This window comes from Anabrus simplex, chromosome 3 (assembly GCF_040414725.1).
Source record: "Anabrus simplex isolate iqAnaSimp1 chromosome 3, ASM4041472v1, whole genome shotgun sequence".
Lineage (NCBI taxonomy): Eukaryota > Metazoa > Arthropoda > Insecta > Orthoptera > Tettigoniidae > Anabrus > Anabrus simplex.
The window spans coordinates 108,138,031-108,157,145 of record NC_090267.1 but is presented as its reverse complement, the minus strand read 5'-3'; the positions used below and the strand labels follow the sequence as shown (position 1 = coordinate 108,157,145).

Here is a 19,115-nt window from a genome sequence, read left to right as displayed (position 1 = left end):
GGGGTTAGACATATATAGCATCGAAAGTAGTGTCGAATCAATACTTTTCAGGCTCGCTGAAATGAATAGCAACACTGCGGAATTTTTTTAATGTCCAAGTTCAGCCCTCTTCGTTGGGGAGGGGGGGGGGTGATGGGAGAGTGATATATAGAAATAATAGAAAATACTGTCGAATACGTAGTTTTCGGGGTCGCTGAGATGAATAGTGACATACCGGAATTTAATATCAGGAGACGAACCACGTGGGGGTAATACACCCCAGGAAACATTAGTGGTGGGGGACGAGGTGCTGAGATATACAAATCATCGAATGTAGTGTCGAATCCATACTTTTCGGGGTCACTGAGATGAATAATGGCACTCCGGAATTTTTTAAAGTTCAGCCCCCTTCGTGGTGGGTGGCAATTGGAGCGTGATATATAAAAATAAACGAAAATAATGTTGAATCCATAGTTGTCGGCGTCGCTGAGATGAATGGTGAGACCCCGAATATTTTACAAGTCCAAGTCCATTCCCCTTTCTGGTGGGGGGTGAGGGGATTCAGATTTAAAAATAATCCAAAATAGTGTCGAAGCCATAGCTTTCGGGGTCGCTGAGATGAATAGTAACACTCCCGTTTTTTTAACTCAAAGTTTAACCCCTTTTAGGGGGGAGGGGGAGTGAGATATAATAATAATCGAATATACTGCCTAATCCATAGTTTTCCGGGTCGCTGAGATGAATAGTAACATTCCGGATTTTTAAAGTCCAGATTCAGCCCCCTTTGGCATAGAGGTTGAGAAAGGGTGAAAAAATAAATTATCAAAAATGCCCCCCTTTGGCATAGAGGGTGAGAAAGGGTGAAAAAATAAATTGTCAAGAATGCCCAAGGTAATAGACGTGTGTATGTTCCAGTATGACTTTCAAGTATGACTTACTGCCTGGAAAACATACTGTGGGAGTAAGACGCCCCTAGAACTACTTCGGAAGCGGGTGAAATATATAATCCATATTAATAAATAGAAGTCAGTTTGGCGCGATATATATATATACTGTACTATAAATATATAAATTAAGGCATAAAAATGAAAACAGACGTGAATTAATGAGACCATTCTAGGCATCCTAGAAACTTAAAACTTGGTACCAGACAACCTGATGACTTGAGGATCCCTAGAAAAATCTAAAATTCTCAAAATTCTCTGAGAGGGACACTTTGGGAGTTTCAAATCTGCATAAGAACACAGTCGGTGATATTTATCCACAACGATAACCTATAGGTTTCATGGGCTTAAAAGTTTCCTGAAAGTCTTAATTTTTAACCCCCTCCCCCATATCAAGATGGCAGCACAATCTCCCAGACAAGTTAGAAAATAGAAATTTGGCAAAATTTTAGCTTTTTGCCCTTAACCGATGGAAAATATTCGAGATGTTCAAAAAATTTATTTTCTACCCCCCAAAAATATCGAAGTATCGAGGCAATTTTAATGACGGTGCAGACCTTCCTTTCGAGGTATTTGGTAGCTAAACGGTAAGTCGTATCACAAAACGGATGGCACAATCTCGGTTCAATTTGGAGTGATTTACAACTTTGGTCCTATGACTTTTTGTCGTATCTCTGTCCCTTATGATAAATTTGGCTCTATTTCTGGATTTACCTAAATTTTGCACTTTGTACACGTATAACTGATGGTTTGAGTCACTTATAGGAAAGATGGGATCATCAAATTATACTCGAATATTGGCCCACCCAGCCAAATTCTATGTTTGAAGCTGTCTCATAAGTATCTGAAAATTAATTCACTGTGTGAAAACCTTACACAAATTTCACCCTATTCAACGTTTCTAAATTATCTTGCCTTTAAATAGATGAGATACGAGGAAATATCATAGGGCCAGCCATTTAAATAGCTAAACGAGGCCAGAGTCGTCTTTTTATACAATCCGTTTTTCAATATGAATGAACCGTTTAGCAGCAGTTATTCTGTAAATGAAGGTGAACATGCATATACTTCCGTATGTCGATCTAGATTTATTAATTTAAGTCGATTTGTAGCGATCTAGAAAGGCGTGTGTCTTACATTGTAATTAATACTTTATAAATCAATAGTGACTCTCAGCAGGAGGGCGTCTGCTGTTGTAATTAGTACTTCCCACGTCGACTTTAACTAGCAATAGGAATGGGGTAGTTCCCCAACGCCTGTGTACCATTGTAATGCATAATTCCCTTCTTGATTTGACTAGCAGAAGGCAAGGGAGCGTGCATTTTTTAAACTCTTTTGCCTGATTCTCTTTATCATTAGATATAGGTGCCCCCGATTATAAACAAATTTACCCATCAAACTGTGACTGACGTTACGCATAGTGAATTGCGGCAGACAAGTGGACCTGTCGTTATCATCACAACTCTGCAACTCGCACTTCACATTGGAAACAACATCTGCGGACTTCCCTATGCTTTTTCTTGGATAACACCAAGAGACATGCAATTAAAAAAAATTATTCACTTCATGTACAGCAAGTTACTTCGATATCCGTATACATTGTAGAATACCGTAGCGAAGCACGGGTACATTTGCTAGTTGTTTATAAGAGGATTACAACTAGGCGGCCATTCAATTCTGACAGCCAAGAATCGAATGGCCTGAACTAAGGCAGCGTGGATCCCTTAAGGGGAGTCATAACTTAAATTTTGGCCATTTCCATTGTAAGTACCGATTTTTCAATTTTGAGCTTGGTAAATTCTTCAGTTCTTAAAAAGAATGTAATTACATTCTCCACATGTTATTCTTAAATGAAGGTAGTGTTGCAGTTTGAAAGCAAATCCACCCTTCATTTTCTGTTTTCTAAATGTTATATGTTTGGCCAATGACCTATAAGTTAGGCCCCTTTAAACAACAGCATCAAAATCATCATTTGCACTTCGTCATTTACAACATGCTCTTTGCGTCACATTTTCTATCCTATTGCTGAGAAACTTCCAGTATGCATAAGAACTAAATGTTACTTTGAATTATTTACGATTAAGTAAACATTACTACCTTTCCTTGCCTCCGAAAATAGCAGTGTAGTACTTTTTAATTTTGTTATAGATCCTTACTATGTTGACATAGCGAATTGAATAAATAAGTAATTCCATTAAAAGAGAAAGCCAAATAAAGTTCTAATATTTTGTTAAAGAAGGCGACGAGGAAGTAGAATAATTGTATTCATATACTGGCTGCAAAAGAAAATTGTTGCAATGGATTTTGACGTCCTTGTTTTCTTTTTTTTTTCCTTCTTTTTTTTTTTACAAATTGCTTTACGTCGCACCGACACAGATAGGTCTTATAGCGACGATGGGATAGGAAAGGGCTAGGAGTGGGAAGGAAGAGACCGTAGCCTTCATTAAGGTAGAGCCTGGTGTGAAAATGGGAAACCACGGAAAATCATCTTCAGGGCTGCCGACAGTTGGGGTTTGAACCTACTATCTCTCGAATACAAGCTGACAGTTACGTGACTCAAACCGCGCGGCCACTTGTTCGATACGACGTTATTCTTCTTTTCCACCGGCGTAGGATGCGCTAATGGTATCATTTTTGATTAACCAGCGCTAATTAGCAAACCACTGCAAACCTATTCTCCTGTATTTCTCACCATGCAACACATGGCGTAAGTAGGTAATATTTCTGCATTTAATGACTACATGCTGTTCTCCCTTACTGTTAGCTCTTCCCAGTACCGTTTCGTTGGTTAAATGTTGGACCCAAGAGATTGTCATTGTTATTCTTCTAGGCAGTCACAGTTCCTGAGCTTCCAGCCGTTGAATTGTGTTCTGTTTTCGAATCCAAGATTCAACTTCATAAAGCAAGGCGGCTTAAATTTAACATGTTACAATTTACTGACTGAATTTAAAGTGAGAGAATCGTTGCAGAGCAGTGATGTTATGATCTTGAAAATGGTTCTGTCTAATGCAATGCGCCTCCTAATTTCCAGATCAGTGTCAAGGTTATTTGTAATCCAACAGCGAAGGTATTTGAATGTACTTATTTGTTAGATAGGCTCATCGTTGAGCTTTTCGGCTCCTTGGCTGAATGATAAGCATAGTGCTCTACGGTTCAGAGAGTTCTGGGTTCGATTCCCGACCGGGTCGGAGATTTTAACCTTATATGGTTCATTCCATTGGCCTGGGGACTGGGTGTTTTGTACCCAACATCCCTGCAACTCACACACCACATACAACACTATCCTCCACTACAGTAACACGCAGTATCCCATACCTATACAAGGCAGTTGCTACCCACTCTCGTCGGAGGGTCTGCCATACAAGGGCTGCAAGTGGCTAGGGATAACAAAGCGAAATTATTATTATATCGTTGAGTTTTAAGGAATCATTTCCGTTCTTCATCTTACTGAATTTGGTTTTGCTGATGTTTAGGACCATCTCTTTGCTGAAAGCTCTCAATATCTTCAGCAGGAACCACAATGTCACCTGCATATCTTATAGCACTTACTGACTCTCTACTAACCTTTATTCCAACTTCCACAACTGCTAGTATTCTCAAATATTGATGATAATAATAATAATGGCGTATGGCCTCCGGAGAGGCCTGGTGCAGGTCTTTTCCTAGTATACGGCCTATTAGGCGACCTGCATGTCTGTGAAGATGAGGACCCTACCTAGGATGATTTCTAATGTTGAATACGCCACACACACCCAGCCCCCGAGCCATTGGAATTAACCAATTAAGGTTAAAATCACCGACCCGGCCAGGAATCAAACCCGTGACCCTCTGAACCGAAGGCCAGTACGCTGACCATTCAGCCAACGAGTCGGACTCAAATATTGATACCGAGTAGAGATTGAACAGTAAAGGGGACAGCACAGAACCTTGCCTCACTCCTCTGTGGATTTTTACATTACTGGTTAGTTCATCTATCTTCACCACAGCCTTCTGTTCCCAACAGAGGTTTTCAGTAATTTGCATGTCTTTTCCTTAATTCCAGTCTGATGCAACAGCCTGATGAGCTCATAATGTCTGACACGGTCAAACGCTGTTTCATAATCTATGAAACAAGCATAATACATCGTTGTGTTGTTCCCAGCATTCCTGTAAACGGACTGTCACACCAAAGAGGGCCCCCGAGTATCAAAACCATTTCTGAATCAAAACTGAAAGTCTTCTAGATTCACTTCACATGTATTGCTCACTCGGTCCAACTCTGTGGTATAGTGGATATTGTGATTAGCTGCCACCCCAGGAAGCCCGGGTTTGATTCCCGGCTCTGCCTCGGGAGGTTGACTGAGTAGAGGGGGTTCGATTTCCACCTCAGCCATCCTAGAAACGTTTATCCATGGTTTCCCACTCCTTCTCCAGGGAAATGCCAGGATGGCACCTATATTGCTTATTCTGGCATGAATGACCGTCAGGAATGTTTTTGGTGAATGGTTCATTAAGCCCGGAAGATGATTTTCCGTGGTTTCCTATTTTCACACCAGGCAAATTCTGGGGCTGTACCTTAATTAAGACCACGGCCGCTTCCTTCCCAGTCCTAGCCCTTTACTGCCCCATCGTCGCCATAAGACCTATCTGTGTCGGTGCGACGTAAAACAAATAGCAAAGGTTCATTAAGCTGATTGCATGGTATTCGCATCATTGTTTGGAGTGTAACACTGTAGGCAAGAGAGGCATTGAGAAAATTGCATTCTCTATTTTACGAACATGTGAAAAGTATTTTAGAATATAGGGTACAATATTCTGGTTAAAATATCAGCCGTTGAACAACATATCCCTACTTTCAGAACTGATCATCACCGCAAATGAACACTACAGTACCAAGTACTACGAGGCATACCGACGATCTCTGGAAGAGCCAGAGGAGTTCTGGGCAGAAGTGGGCAAAGAGGTAACATGGAGCAAGCCGTGGACCAAAGTGCTGGACAACTCCAACGAGCCACACACGAACTGGTAAGTATTCGCTTGATAGTTTCTTAAAACACAAAGTCGTGAGATGAATCACATAAAGTTCTTCTTCTTTCAGCTCGTCCCATTTCGTACAGGGGCACTGTTTGTAATGATCCTCTTTTATTTCTTTGTCTTTTGCCAGTTCCTCTTCTAGCTCCTTCTTCTTGAGCTCTTCCTGGATTCTTTCCTTATGCCATCCTTTCTTCCTTTTGTCTCCCACGTCCATCTTCAGAACCTTCTCTACCATGTAGTTCATGTCGCTCCTTACAACATGACCGTATCATCTGAACCTGGCTTCTTGGAACTTCTCTACCACGCCTGTAACTTTGTCCTTTGAATGTACTCATTGCGGATTCTGACAATCTTAGTTACTCCACTCATCCACCGCATCATCTGAGCAATTTTCATCTTGCCAACATTTGACCTGTTAAGAGGCAATGTTTCATAAGCGCAGGTCTCACTACTGTCTGATGAACCTTCCCCGTCAATCTCACAGGTACCCTTCGGTCACACAGCACTCCTGTCGCCTCTTTCCAGTTTGTGCAGTCTGCCTGAAACCGGCTGAAGATACTAACAGTGAAAATACAACCTTATTAATAAGGACGTTAGACGAAGGAGTGCACAAAATATTTCGTCTCATTAATCACCGAGCCGGCCCCGCGAGAAGGAGTAGCATACATGCCTCTTACCCGGAGGCCGCGGGTTCGATTACCGACCAGGTCAGGGATTTTTACCTGGTCCACTCAGCCTACGTGATTACAGCTGAGGAGCCATCTGACGGTGAGATGGCGGCCCCGGTCTAGAAAGCTAATAATAACAACCGAGAGGATTCGTGGAGCCGACCACACGACACCTAGTATTCTGTATGCCTTCGGGCTGAGCACCGGCCACTTGGTAGGCCATGGCCCCATGGGGTTTGGTTTGCTTTATTCATTAATTCATTAATCACCGACGGTTCTGCTCTGGTAAGACCCCAACTAGAGTATGGTTCCAGTGTATGGGACCCTCACCAGGATTACCTGATTCAAGAACTGGAAAAAATCCAAAGAAAAGCAGCTCGATTTGTTCTGGGTGATTTCCGACAAAAGAGTAGCGTTACAAAAATGTTGCAATGTTTGGGTTGGGAAGAATTGAGAGAAAGAAGAAGAGCTGCTCGACTAAGTGGTATGTTCCGAGCTGTCAGCGGAGAGATGGCGTGGAATGACATTAGTAGACGAATAGGTTTGAATGGCGTCTATAAAAGTAGGAAAGATCACAATATGAAGATAAAGTTGGAATTCAAGAGGACAAACTGGGGCAAATATTCATTTATAGGAAGGGGAGTTAGGGATTGGAATAACTTACCAAGGGAGATGTTCAATAAATTTCCAATTTCTTTGAAATCATTTCGGAAAAGGCTAGGAAAGCAACAGATAGGGAATCTGCCACCTGGGCGACTGCCCTAAATGCAGATCAGTATTGATTGATTGAGCGGAGTGGCCATGGAGCCAAGTTCTGCACACCTTCAGGAGGGGAGTGGGTTCAAACACCACCTTCGGCTGCCCTGATCATGGTTCTCTGTAGTTTCCCATTTTTTAATTCCAATAAAATACCTGGACAGTTCCCATTCACAGACCAAAGCCGATTCCTTCCACTTCCTTTCTCAATTTCATTCACTATCATTCATTTTATTTATATTAGCTCCTTAACTGAGGTTGGCGTCAGGAAGGGCATCCGGCCGTAAAACATGCTGTATAATTTCGTATCACCCATCCCGGACCCCGTATAAGGAAAACATGTCTAAGAGGTAGACACACAACCACCGAAGATTCTGAAATATTGTTTCGGTTAACCAAAATTGATTAAAAAGCGGATCAGTCGCAGAACTTTCGTTACAACTGAATCAGCAATTAGTGAAGTCAAAGAAGATAATTTTGTGCACTTTTCAGAAGAGTAAAAAATCTTATCTCGTTTGTATTATTACTATTAAAGTTTTTTGAATAATATCTTGATTTCACGTATGTGAAAACAGGAATAATTAAAGTTTCGAGTAGTACTTCGATTTTAAACAGTATTTGATATTTCTGACTTTCGAATTCAACCATTAAATTATTAAAATACTTTTACCGATCTCGATAGCTGCAGTCGCTCAAGTACGGCCAGTATCCAATAATCGGGAGATAGTGAGTTCGAACCCCACTGTCGGCAGCCCTGAAGATGGTTTTCCGTGCTTTTCCCATTTTCACACCAGACAAATGCTGGGGCTGTACCTTAATTAAGGCCACGGCCGCTTCCTTCCCATTCCTAGGCCTTTCCAATCCCATCGTCGCCAAAGACCTATCTGTGTCGATGCGACGTAAAGCAAATAGCAAAAAAAAACTTTTATACTGGATTTCGTTTTATTTTACATAAAACATAAAAAATGAAGAGTACTACAGTATCAAAATCATAGTAAATTACTTCGTAACGCCATTAAATAAATATGACTACTCTAGGGAAACAAGTTTAATCTGTCTCTGGTGAAGAAAATAACTCATTATAAAACGTTTTTAGCTAATTGCACATATTCAGTCGCTTTATTTGGCACCTTCCAATTACTTTTTCTGAAATAGGCTCTCGGATAGGTGGGTATGGTGCTAGCATATAAAGTCTGGAATAATCAATTCACGTTCTTTTCTTCAATGAAGGGCACATTCAACCATCCCATCAATGTACGTGGTAATGAGTTACCACATTTCCTTTTGTAAGGTAATATACATACATTACTTCTTTCAAACTACTACGTGAAAAAAAAACATTCTTGGCACGATATTCCTTCGCAATCTCATACGAAACAATATTTTTTTAAAACAAATCTTGGCATCAGTTATCAAAATCTAGAAAAAGAAAGAAATGGCATATGGCTTTTAGTGCCGGGATTGTCCAAGGACAAGTTCGGCTCGCCCGATGCAGGTCCTTTGATTTGACTCCCGTAGGCGACCTGCGCGTCGTGATGAGGATGAAATGATGATGAAGATGACACGTACACCCAGCCCCCGTGCCAGCGAAATTAACCAATTGTGGTTAAAATTCCCGACCCAGCCGGAAATCGAACCCGGGACCCCTGTAACCAACCATTTAGCCATGGAGCCGGATATCAAAATCTAGAATTTTTTACCGACGATAAAATGTCAGTGATACTTTCCCTTTTTACGTTGGCTATTAGTTCCACGCCTTGAGAAGTGGTTTAAATTCGGCCATTCGACAATAAGAAAGAGTGGTTGTGGTGATTGCTTTAAGAGGAAATACAAAATCCCAATCCTCTATTAACACTAACCAGAAGGAAAAATTGGCATAGGTCCGACACTTCGAAAAATGAAGGTATCAGCCAAAGAAAGACAAGGGCCATGAAGAGCGTGATAAAGAAAGACTCCATAAGCCTTCCTTCCGTCGGGTCGGAAAAGAACCAGATTGACCAAGGGACGTCAGATAGGACAAATGAAAGTGAGAAACTTGGCCCAAGTGGAAGCAATTACAGGACTCAGCTAAGGGCCCCACGGTCGCCAACCACGCTCCCAAGTTAATATCCCTTAGGGCCTCTATTAGTCGTCTCTTACGACAGGCAGGAGATACTATGGATGTTATTTTACTACCCCTACCCACAGGGAAAAAAACATGCTGCGACTTTTTAACACATCAGCACTTTACATCACAGTGGCTTTGTTCATTCGAGCTATTATGTAGAAATATATTTGGAGACACGCGACACGACCAGACGTCTGCTTCTCTTGAACACTCCTCAGCAAATCTCTCCTCCTATCACAGGAGGATCCCTTAACCCGCGAGTGGTCGCTAGCCGAAATGTAACAGTTTTGTTGGGTGTAAGGCTGAAATTTACTACTGAAATGAAACGCAAGTTTTACCTTATATATTTTAGATAAAATGAAATGATTAGCTGTGAGAGAGAGAGAAATGGCGTATGGCTTTTAGCGCCGGGAGTGTCCGAGGATAAGTTCGGCTCGCCAGATGCAGGTCTTTTGATTTGACTCCCGCAAGCGACCTGCGCGTCATAATGAGGATGAAATGATGATGAAGACGACACATACACCTACCCCGTGTCAGCGAAACTAACCAATTAAGGTTAAAATTCCCGACTCTGCCGGGAATCGAACCCGGGACTTCTGTGACCAGAGGCCAGCACGCTAACCATTTAGCCATGGAGCCGGACGTGATTGGCTGTTTATTAAAGACACAAATTACTACTTAAAATAACATATAAAAAGTACATAAAAATAACTTCCGTCCTGAAATTGTAAAAAATAAAATCTCACACATGTGTTATATCTAGTAATATTTACGTACAAAGCAAGGTTTCTGAACATAATAACATTTTCAAAAACAAGAAGTGCTCATAATACAAATACTAACGCGAACAACAGGAGTAAGTTTCCCGCTCCATTTCAAAATAACACCAACGTCATTAGTCGCGCGATGAGAGAAACTCTCACGCAGCGCGCACGGACATACACTGACTGACAGAGCAAATGCAACACCAAGAAGGAGTGGTCAGAACTTTATGCCAATTGCAGGGTAGACTGACGTCACTGAGGTATGCTCATGATGTGAAATGCGCCGCTGTACTGCGCACGTAGCGAACGATAAATGGGACACGGCGTTGGCGAATGGCCCACTTCGTACCGTGATTTCTCAGCCGACAGTCATTGTAGAACGTGTTGTCGTGTGCCACACGACACGTGTATAGCTAAGAATGCCAGGCCGCCGTCAACGGAGTCATTTCCAGCAGACAGACGACTTTACGAGGGGTATGGTGATCGGACTGAGAAGGGCAGGTTGGTCGCTTCGTCAAATCGCAGCCGATACCCATAGGGATGTATCCACGGTGCAGCGCCTGTGGCGAAGATGGTTGGCGCAGGGACTTGTGGCACGTGAGAGGGGTCCAGGCGCAGCCCGAGTGACGTCAGCACGCGAGGATCGGCGCATCCGCCGCCAAGCGGTGGCAGCCCCGCACGCCACGTCAACCGCCATTCTTCAGCATGTGCAAGACACCCTGGCTGTTCCAATATCGACCAGAACAATTTCCCGTCGATTGGTTGAAGGAGGCCTGCACTCCCGGCGTCCGCTCAGAAGACTACCATTGACTCCACAGCATAGACGTGCACGCCTGGCATGGTGCCGGGCTAGAGCGACTTGGATGAGGGAATGGCGGAACGTCGTGTTCTCCGATGAGTCACGCTTCTGTTCTGTCAGGGATAGTCACCGCAGACGAGTGTGGCGTCGGCGTGGAGAAAGGTCAAATCCGGCAGTAACTGTGGAGCGCCCTACCGCTAGACAACGCGGCATCATGGTTTGGGGCGCTATTGCGTATGATTCCACGTCACCTCTAGTGCGTATTCAAGGCACGTTAAATGCCCATCGCTACGTGCAGCATGTGCTGCGGCCGGTGGCACTCCCGTACCTTCAGGGGCTGCCCAATGCTCTGTTTCAGCAGGATAATGCCCGCCCACACACTGCTCGCATCTCCCAACAGGCTCTACGAGGTGTACAGATGCTTCCGTGGCCAGCGTACTCTCCGGATCTCTCACCAATCGAACACGTGTGGGATCTCATTGGACGCCGTTTGCAGACTCTGCCCCAGCCTCGTACGGACGACCAACTGTGGCAAATGGTTGACGGAGAATGGAGAACCATCCCTAAGGACACCATCCGCACTCTTATTGACTCTGTACCTGGACGTGTTTCTGCGTGCATCGCCGCTCGCTGTGGTCCTACATCCTACTGAGTCGATGCCGTGCGCATTGTGTAACCTGCATATCGGTTTGAAATAAACATCAATTATTCGTCCGTGCCGTCTCTGTTTTTTCCCCAACTTTCATCCCTTTCGAACCACTCCTTCTTGGTGTTGCATTGTCACTGTCAGTTAGTGTATATGAACCTTTGTTCTGACTAGGGGAGGGAGTGCTTACCCTTCAAATGTGAATCGCTCTACTCACGATAGTTATAAACTCAGCTAGATGAGGGAACAGTCACCTCTCTTTCATCACTGTGGAGTAATATCACAATAAAAAATAATGTGAGAGAAAATCTCATATAGCGACCACTCGCGGGTTAAGTAAACTACCCCCAACCAGCTATGCCAGGGTTCGGTTGTCCCCACTCGAATTTCCATATCTCGTGTTCTAGTGGTCTTCTGACATCGGTGATGGAGTCAAAACGTGTAGCTCATAATTCCATGACAAATTATCATCTGCGAAGAGCGATTCGATCGGTGATTAGATTGATATCTTTGTTAGGGACGCTACTTCTGGGATTTCCCTTTCTGAGTCTGGGTCCACAGCTAGCTTGGCTACTCTACTGACGCCTACCTTATCTTCTGCGACGCACTTTGACTAATGCTGAATTATAATAATTCTTTATAATTTTGTCAGAGGTCTAAAATGCTCACATATGACTTGCCTATATTTCACTTAGTAAGTAATGCAATCATCTCGAAATATCCAGTCTTAAACCAAGATAGCAAGTTGGCACTATCGTATTTCGGCCATATTAGTGGACGGGCTGATTAGAATGGTGTCTTCCCTCTCTGTGATTTTTCAAGCCACAAAGTACCTATTTGAGATGGCGCCACCAAGTCTTGCGCAATGGGATGCAACACAGCTTCCATACGGACATAGAAAGCTAGAGAATGCCCTTATTCCCTCAGTCAGTTACGATACGATTACATTTATTACCGATACGGTTACAATACGGAGCACAAAAAACTGAAAACACTCCGCAGAAAATAAATGTCATAGAATCTAGATATTTAAGCTATTTTCCTTACCGAGTTCAAGCTTTTTAAGTCGCATTACCTGAGGTATGAGATAGGAAAGGGCTACGACTAGGAGTAAGCGTCCGTGGTCATAATTAAGGCACAGCCTACTGCGAAGAAGTGAACCAATGGAAAAACATTTTCAGGCCTGCTCATAAAGGGAAAGGGTTCGAATCCACCACCTCGAAAATGCAAGCTTACAGCTATATCGCCCGTATCCCGCGGGCGACTCGCTCCGACAAATCTACTACTACTTCTCATGTACAGGTGACCCAAAAGTCCGTTAACATTTGACGAGGCAATATTTCACGGAATATTGGAAATGGAGGGGTAATAATTGACATACATGATTGACAAGACAGGTTATTTTATTGACACCAAAATAAAGCAGACAAAATGACCAACAGATGACGCTGGATAGCAACACGCCAGGTACAAAAGGCCGCACATACTTGGCATGACATGGAGATTTATTGACACTAAAAACGAGTGCACAAGAAGGCCAACAGATGGCGTTGGACAGCAAGACGTCAATGATGCCGGATGGAACCCGTGTACGGAATAAAAGGAGCTGTCTTGAGAGAGAGAGTGTCAGACGCGCGTGCTGAACCTCCACTTCCGTCATGCTTGGTCTCTCCGGTCCCCCGACCTCGATCCGTGTGATTATTGGTTGTGGGGTTACCTGAAGTCGCAAGTCTACCGTGATCGTCCGACCTCATTAGGGATGCTAAAAGTCAACATCCAACAGCAACTTTTCGCCATACCTACGGGTGTGCTGTACAGTGCTGTTCACAACATTGCCCTCGACTACAGGCATTGTTGATGAATGACGACCGACACGTTGAGCTGGTGTTATAAAGAACATAGTCTTTGCTAAACCTGGATTGTTATGCTAATTATTGCTTGTGTATCGTATAAAACGCCATCTGCTGATCATTTCGTGTACTTTATTGTGGTGTCAAAAAATACCATGTCATGCCAATCACGTGTGCCAATTATTACCTCTCTACCTCCAATATTCCGTCTGAAGCATTGCCTCATCACATGTTAACGGAACTTTGGATCACGTTGTAGGCCTACATTCATAAATGGATGTTGGCGACAACATGTTGCTTTTCTATCAGATTGCTTGCTGTGTGTAACAGACTATCCACAGTAAATAGCCTTGACCATTTCTTTACATATGTGTAAAAAAATATAATAATAATAATAATAATAATAATAATAATAATAATAATAATAATAATAATAATAATAATAATTGTACCGGAGGTACACCCGACCCGTGCATTTAAAATAAGCGCCTTTTAGTAGGCCATCTATAGCATAAACCTGGATTTTTTTTCGGAAGTAGTTTGATCATTCACCGACAGATGTCTCTATCAGCTTATGTGCTCCCTCTGATGAAAGGATGGACAATTAATTTTCAAGAGAAATTCCGTAGTCAATAGTTGGTAAAACTGAATTGTTTATAGATTGTTTTTTGGTGTTGTTAAAATTGTAACTGGGGAGCTTCAAGCTCTGATTGTTAAATCATGTTGTCTGATTGTTCTAGACCTTAACATTGTTTCTCGAGCTCACTTTTATCTGAATATTCATTATTGCTTAGTAAAGTTCAAAATTTGAAAAGAAAAGGAAAGTGAAGGGGAAGAAATAAAATTACTAATTTTAAAGTTTTTCATTACAATTCGATCTTTTCTCTATCCACCCATTCTTCCCCGCACCTTCCTTAATGCACCAAATTTTGAAATTATTTTATTTATTTCCTTCCTTTTTTATATTAAAAATTTGGTAAATAGAAGATCTGAATAAACAATAATAATACAATAATGAGCTCGTTAGCTCTGACAACAATGACTTAACGTCCACAAATCAGGTACAAAACTAGGGAGAATTATCAACATGATAATGTATGAGGGATGATCATTATAGCCCTGAAAGAGGTACCGTACAGTGTTTTATAATAGCATGTTTGGCTCCACTAACTTCCCTAGCCTAGGAGTCTGAGCTCCAAAATTAATACAATCCAGCATCTCAGAGGCATACTTTTTTTACAGCGCACAAGGTTATACAATGACAACCTTCAAATGAGGTATTTACAGTCACTTCTGCTCAACAGTTTTTCATTTTCTTTTCCGGAAACATAAACAGGGGCAATGAGTGCCCACATAAATGGCCATAATGTAAAAAGTAAGAGGTTCATAATAAAAACAAAATGCAGCGAGCCAAATACCTGCATTCCTTCTAAGAAAAGTCTTAAAACCTTAAGTGGGCATATGGCCCAAAGATACACAGGCTAAGCCTATTCTACGCCGGGGTGACTAAATGAGAAACATTAAATACCAAAAAAGTGTTAAGAATTTTAGAGGATAAGAAACTTTAGTCACCCCGTACCAAACTGAATGGGAATCAACAGAAGGAAATCATTCTTCGTTCCCTTATATTACATTTTTCCCAGTAGAGTATAGAACAGAGTCCTTGGACTGACGGAAAATTTTACATTTAAACCACCAGGTTTAGAAATTTACATATAATAAAAGAGCTTTGAAACCTTCCTCTCAAGCTATCTGCCGGAGCTATCACACGTTAAGAAAATGCTGCCATTAACTTGAGTTGCTGGGCCTTCCGCACGCCGACCTACGGCCCCTGCCTCATTAGTACACGCCACACACAATCAACTGGAGTGATGAAGATGTCCATGCGGTCTTAAAGCGCCTAGCTTTCATACACTTAAGGAAACGGAAATTTCAACACCATGAAGGCATTGGTCGTTTGTGTTAATTTTCAAGATATGGAACGATGCCATGTAGGTATGTAAACGATCAAAGTTTCAGATCCATTGGATTGTTGCTACAGGTCTCCCCACGTGATTGGTCGCGGAGGAATCACCTCCAGTATACGGACTCTGGCGTAGCGTAGTTGACTTGCAGTCTGTGCAGTGAAGTGTTCCCCGTCAAACATGCCTCGACGACTGAGAAGAACACGCTATCAACAACTGTCGCCGTTTGAGATGGCTCGGATAATTGGGCTGTGTGAGGCTGGATTGTCGCTAAGGACTGTCGTTGCACGTGTTGGCCGACAGGCATCTACGGTACACCGTGTATGGCAGCAGTGGTCAAATGAAGGTACACACACTCGTAGACCTGGCACAGGCCCAGCGCGACAGACAACTGTCAGAGAGGATCGCCACATAATTCGGATGGCCCGGATGGAACCCCATGCAACAGCAGCGCAAATTCGAGCAGCTGTGCACCCCACGTTCTACAACAAACAGTTGGTAATCGCCTGCGTGCAGCTGGCTTACGAGCCCGTGTCCCTACATAAGGTGTTCCATTGACCCCACAACAGCGACGTGTAAGGCTGGCCTGGTGTCGAGAAAGATCGACGTGGGTCGACGAATGGCATAGGGTCGTCTTTAGTGATGAATCGTGCTTCTGTCTTGCCCGCAGTGATCACCGGAATCGTGTGCGCCGACGTACCGGGGAGAGGGGCCGCCCAGATCTTATTGTCGAGAGGCACACAGGGCCAACACCAGCTATTGGCTTTAATGTGAAATCACAATTAGTGCTTGTTGAGGACACTAAGACTGCTCGACAGTACGATGATAGGGTACTCAATCCAGTGGTTGTCCCTATGATGGCGAACATTGCTGATGGGATGTTTCAGCAGGACAATACCCGGGTTCACACTGCACACATCTCCAGAGAAGCTCTCCACGACATCACAACCTTAGAATGGCCCGCCAGATCCCCGGACCTCAGTCCTATTGAGCATGTGTGGGACATGATGGGTCGACAACTGGCCAACCGTCCTCAGCCACCCACAACTCTGGAACAACTGACCCGTGCAGTGCAGCAAGCATGGGCCACAATTCCTCAGGAAGCGATCCAGAGCCTTATTGACTCCATGCCTCGGCGAATTCATCAATGTATTGCAGCTCGCGGTGGGCATATCCTGTATTTATTGTTGTCCAAACTTGCGGTCAGGGAGACCTGAAAGTGTAATAATCGAATCACAACCGAACACTCGTCCTGCATGTTCAATTGCAGCAATGTAGCACCACTCCTTCTGTGTGTTGCAATTTCCATTTTCTTCAGTGTAGTATCTGTAGGAGAAGTTTCCAGAACTCTTTACAGACAGGCTGGATGCCTGTACACTCCCCCAAATTTAATTGGCTTGAGACAATATTCAAAAAATTTCTAATTGTTGATAGATACAGGAGATTGATAGGTGGGGGGGGGCAGAAGTGTTGACAACCTTGACACATGAACAAAACAATCTTCAAAACTAAGGTTAAGCGATGGTAGAGACCTATAATAATTGAAAATCCAAGTATCTTGCATAACATTAGTTCAAGTTCAATTACATAGATGGCCGTATAGAAGGCGCGCAGTTTAACTGGACGAAGAATGTGTGCCCCGCTACAACAACAACAACAACAATAATAATAATAATAATAATAATAATAATAATAATAATAATAATAATAATAATAATAATAATAATAATAATGGTTTGACTTCCCACTAACTACGTTTACGATTTTCGAGATACCGAGGTGCCGGAATGTTGTCCCGCAGAAGTTATTTTACGTGCCGTTAAATCTACCGACAAGAGGCTGACGTATTTGAGCACCTTCAAATACCACCGGACTGAGCCAAGATCGAACCCGCCAACTTGAGCTCAGTAGTCCAGCGCTCTACCGCCTGAGCTATTCAGCCCAGCAGTGTAACAAAAATACGACGCGAAATTTCAGAAATAGATTCTTCATATTTGGGAAAGAAAAACAGGTCATATCAATATGGGCCCGGAAATGGATATTTTCTCAGTTAACAGCTGTCGAGCGTTATCTGAGTGTCTCCTTGCCGTCCATTGGCTGGAACTGATGTGTTATCGTGTGTATCTATCTTGACTGAATTGAACGACGCTACATGAGCCGACTGAAAGTGAATTATGAGCCTGTCAAACAACACGAACTACTAACGTATCCACAAAGACGCACACGAGATGCTGTTAGTTGGAACAATTAATCACATCAACTAACAGTTTCCCGCTGGCTCCGCCCGCAATGTACAAAGTATGGTGTTGTTCATTACTATCCTCACGGATGTATTTCCAAAGTTTCGAGTTAATGAAATAAAGCACATGATCTGCTGTGGTAATAGAATGTAATATTATGTCAACAAAGCACTTGAAAATACATCACACAAAGAAATTGAATTAAACGTTCCTTGGAACAACACTACGCGCCGAACTGTTAAAAAGTCCTTCAAAGATCTTCGTCATGGAGACAAATGTACTCATAACTTTTCTCAGAATGTACCAATTTAAGTAGTTATTACCTCAAAAGAAAGCGCTTGATCCACTGACTATTTTTCGACCAAAACAGACCGCGTACCTCAATTAGAACGAAAGATACGATTGCTTCAATGAGAAAAAATGTTGAAGAAATGAGACGTCAAATTGAATGTGCACTCATAACTTTCCTCAGAATCAACCAAATTGAATAATTAAGAGCTGAAATGAAATAGCTTGATCAACCGAGTGTTCTTAGGCCAAAATGAACTCCGTACCTCAATTAGAGCCAAAGATATGATTGCTTCAGAGAGACAAAAAGTTGAAAAAATCAAATAATTTGAAAAAGGCGGAAGTTAAGTGATTTATAGTACCTGATGACAAATCTGTACATGAATACCTTTCAGTTAAAAAAAGAATGAAGGAAATCGACCGGATAGAATGACTGGACTGACTGACTGACTTTAGTTTTCATCAATTATTTTTTAATATATAGATAATTACAAGCAACGGGAAACTACTTCACTCCTCATTGCCCTAGTATGCCTCTTCAGTGTTGCCTACGCCATACATGGCAGCTGCTGGCAGTGCTGTTGAGGATCAAACCAGCCTTCGGGCTGAATACTCAACAACAACAACGTATTTACAAAACACACACATAACCTTCATCACTGTTGTAAAAAAACAAAACTCTCACATCACAAACCGCCAATTAAAGACAACTGCCAATCGCTGCATATCAAGATGACAACATTGCAACACAAATAAAACAGTTGACTGCTTAAAAGCATGTCGTCTGCGTCCTCACAAATATAACCTTGCTACACCATGACTCTTCAACCAATCACTTCCAAATAAACAACTACTAACTTAACAACAACTCTCAATAACTAACTTCCGATGACTCTTTATATAGATGCCTGACCAGGCTTCTAGAAAGTTACATTACAAAAAACATCTTCGTGAAAATTCTAGAGTGTCTAATACACAGATTACAATGTACAGAATATTCTCAATCGTTCTCGTGCCTATTACAATTCTGGAGGTTACAGTGTGTTTGACAATTATGGATTACACATTATACTGGTAAGAATAAATTATAATATTAA

The 19,115-nt window shown here is 42.4% G+C and overlaps 1 protein-coding gene across 1 annotated transcript in view; it reads left to right on the top strand.

Moving 5' to 3' along the window:
- LOC136866044 (acyl-CoA synthetase short-chain family member 3, mitochondrial) overlaps positions 1–19,115 on the top strand; it is a 231,289-nt gene that overhangs the window by 66,055 nt on the left and 146,119 nt on the right. Inside the window, exon 2 of the mRNA XM_067142670.2 lies at positions 5,762–5,927. Within this exon, the coding sequence (XP_066998771.2) occupies positions 5,762–5,927 (166 nt within the window). The remainder of the gene's footprint in view (positions 1–5,761; positions 5,928–19,115) is intronic.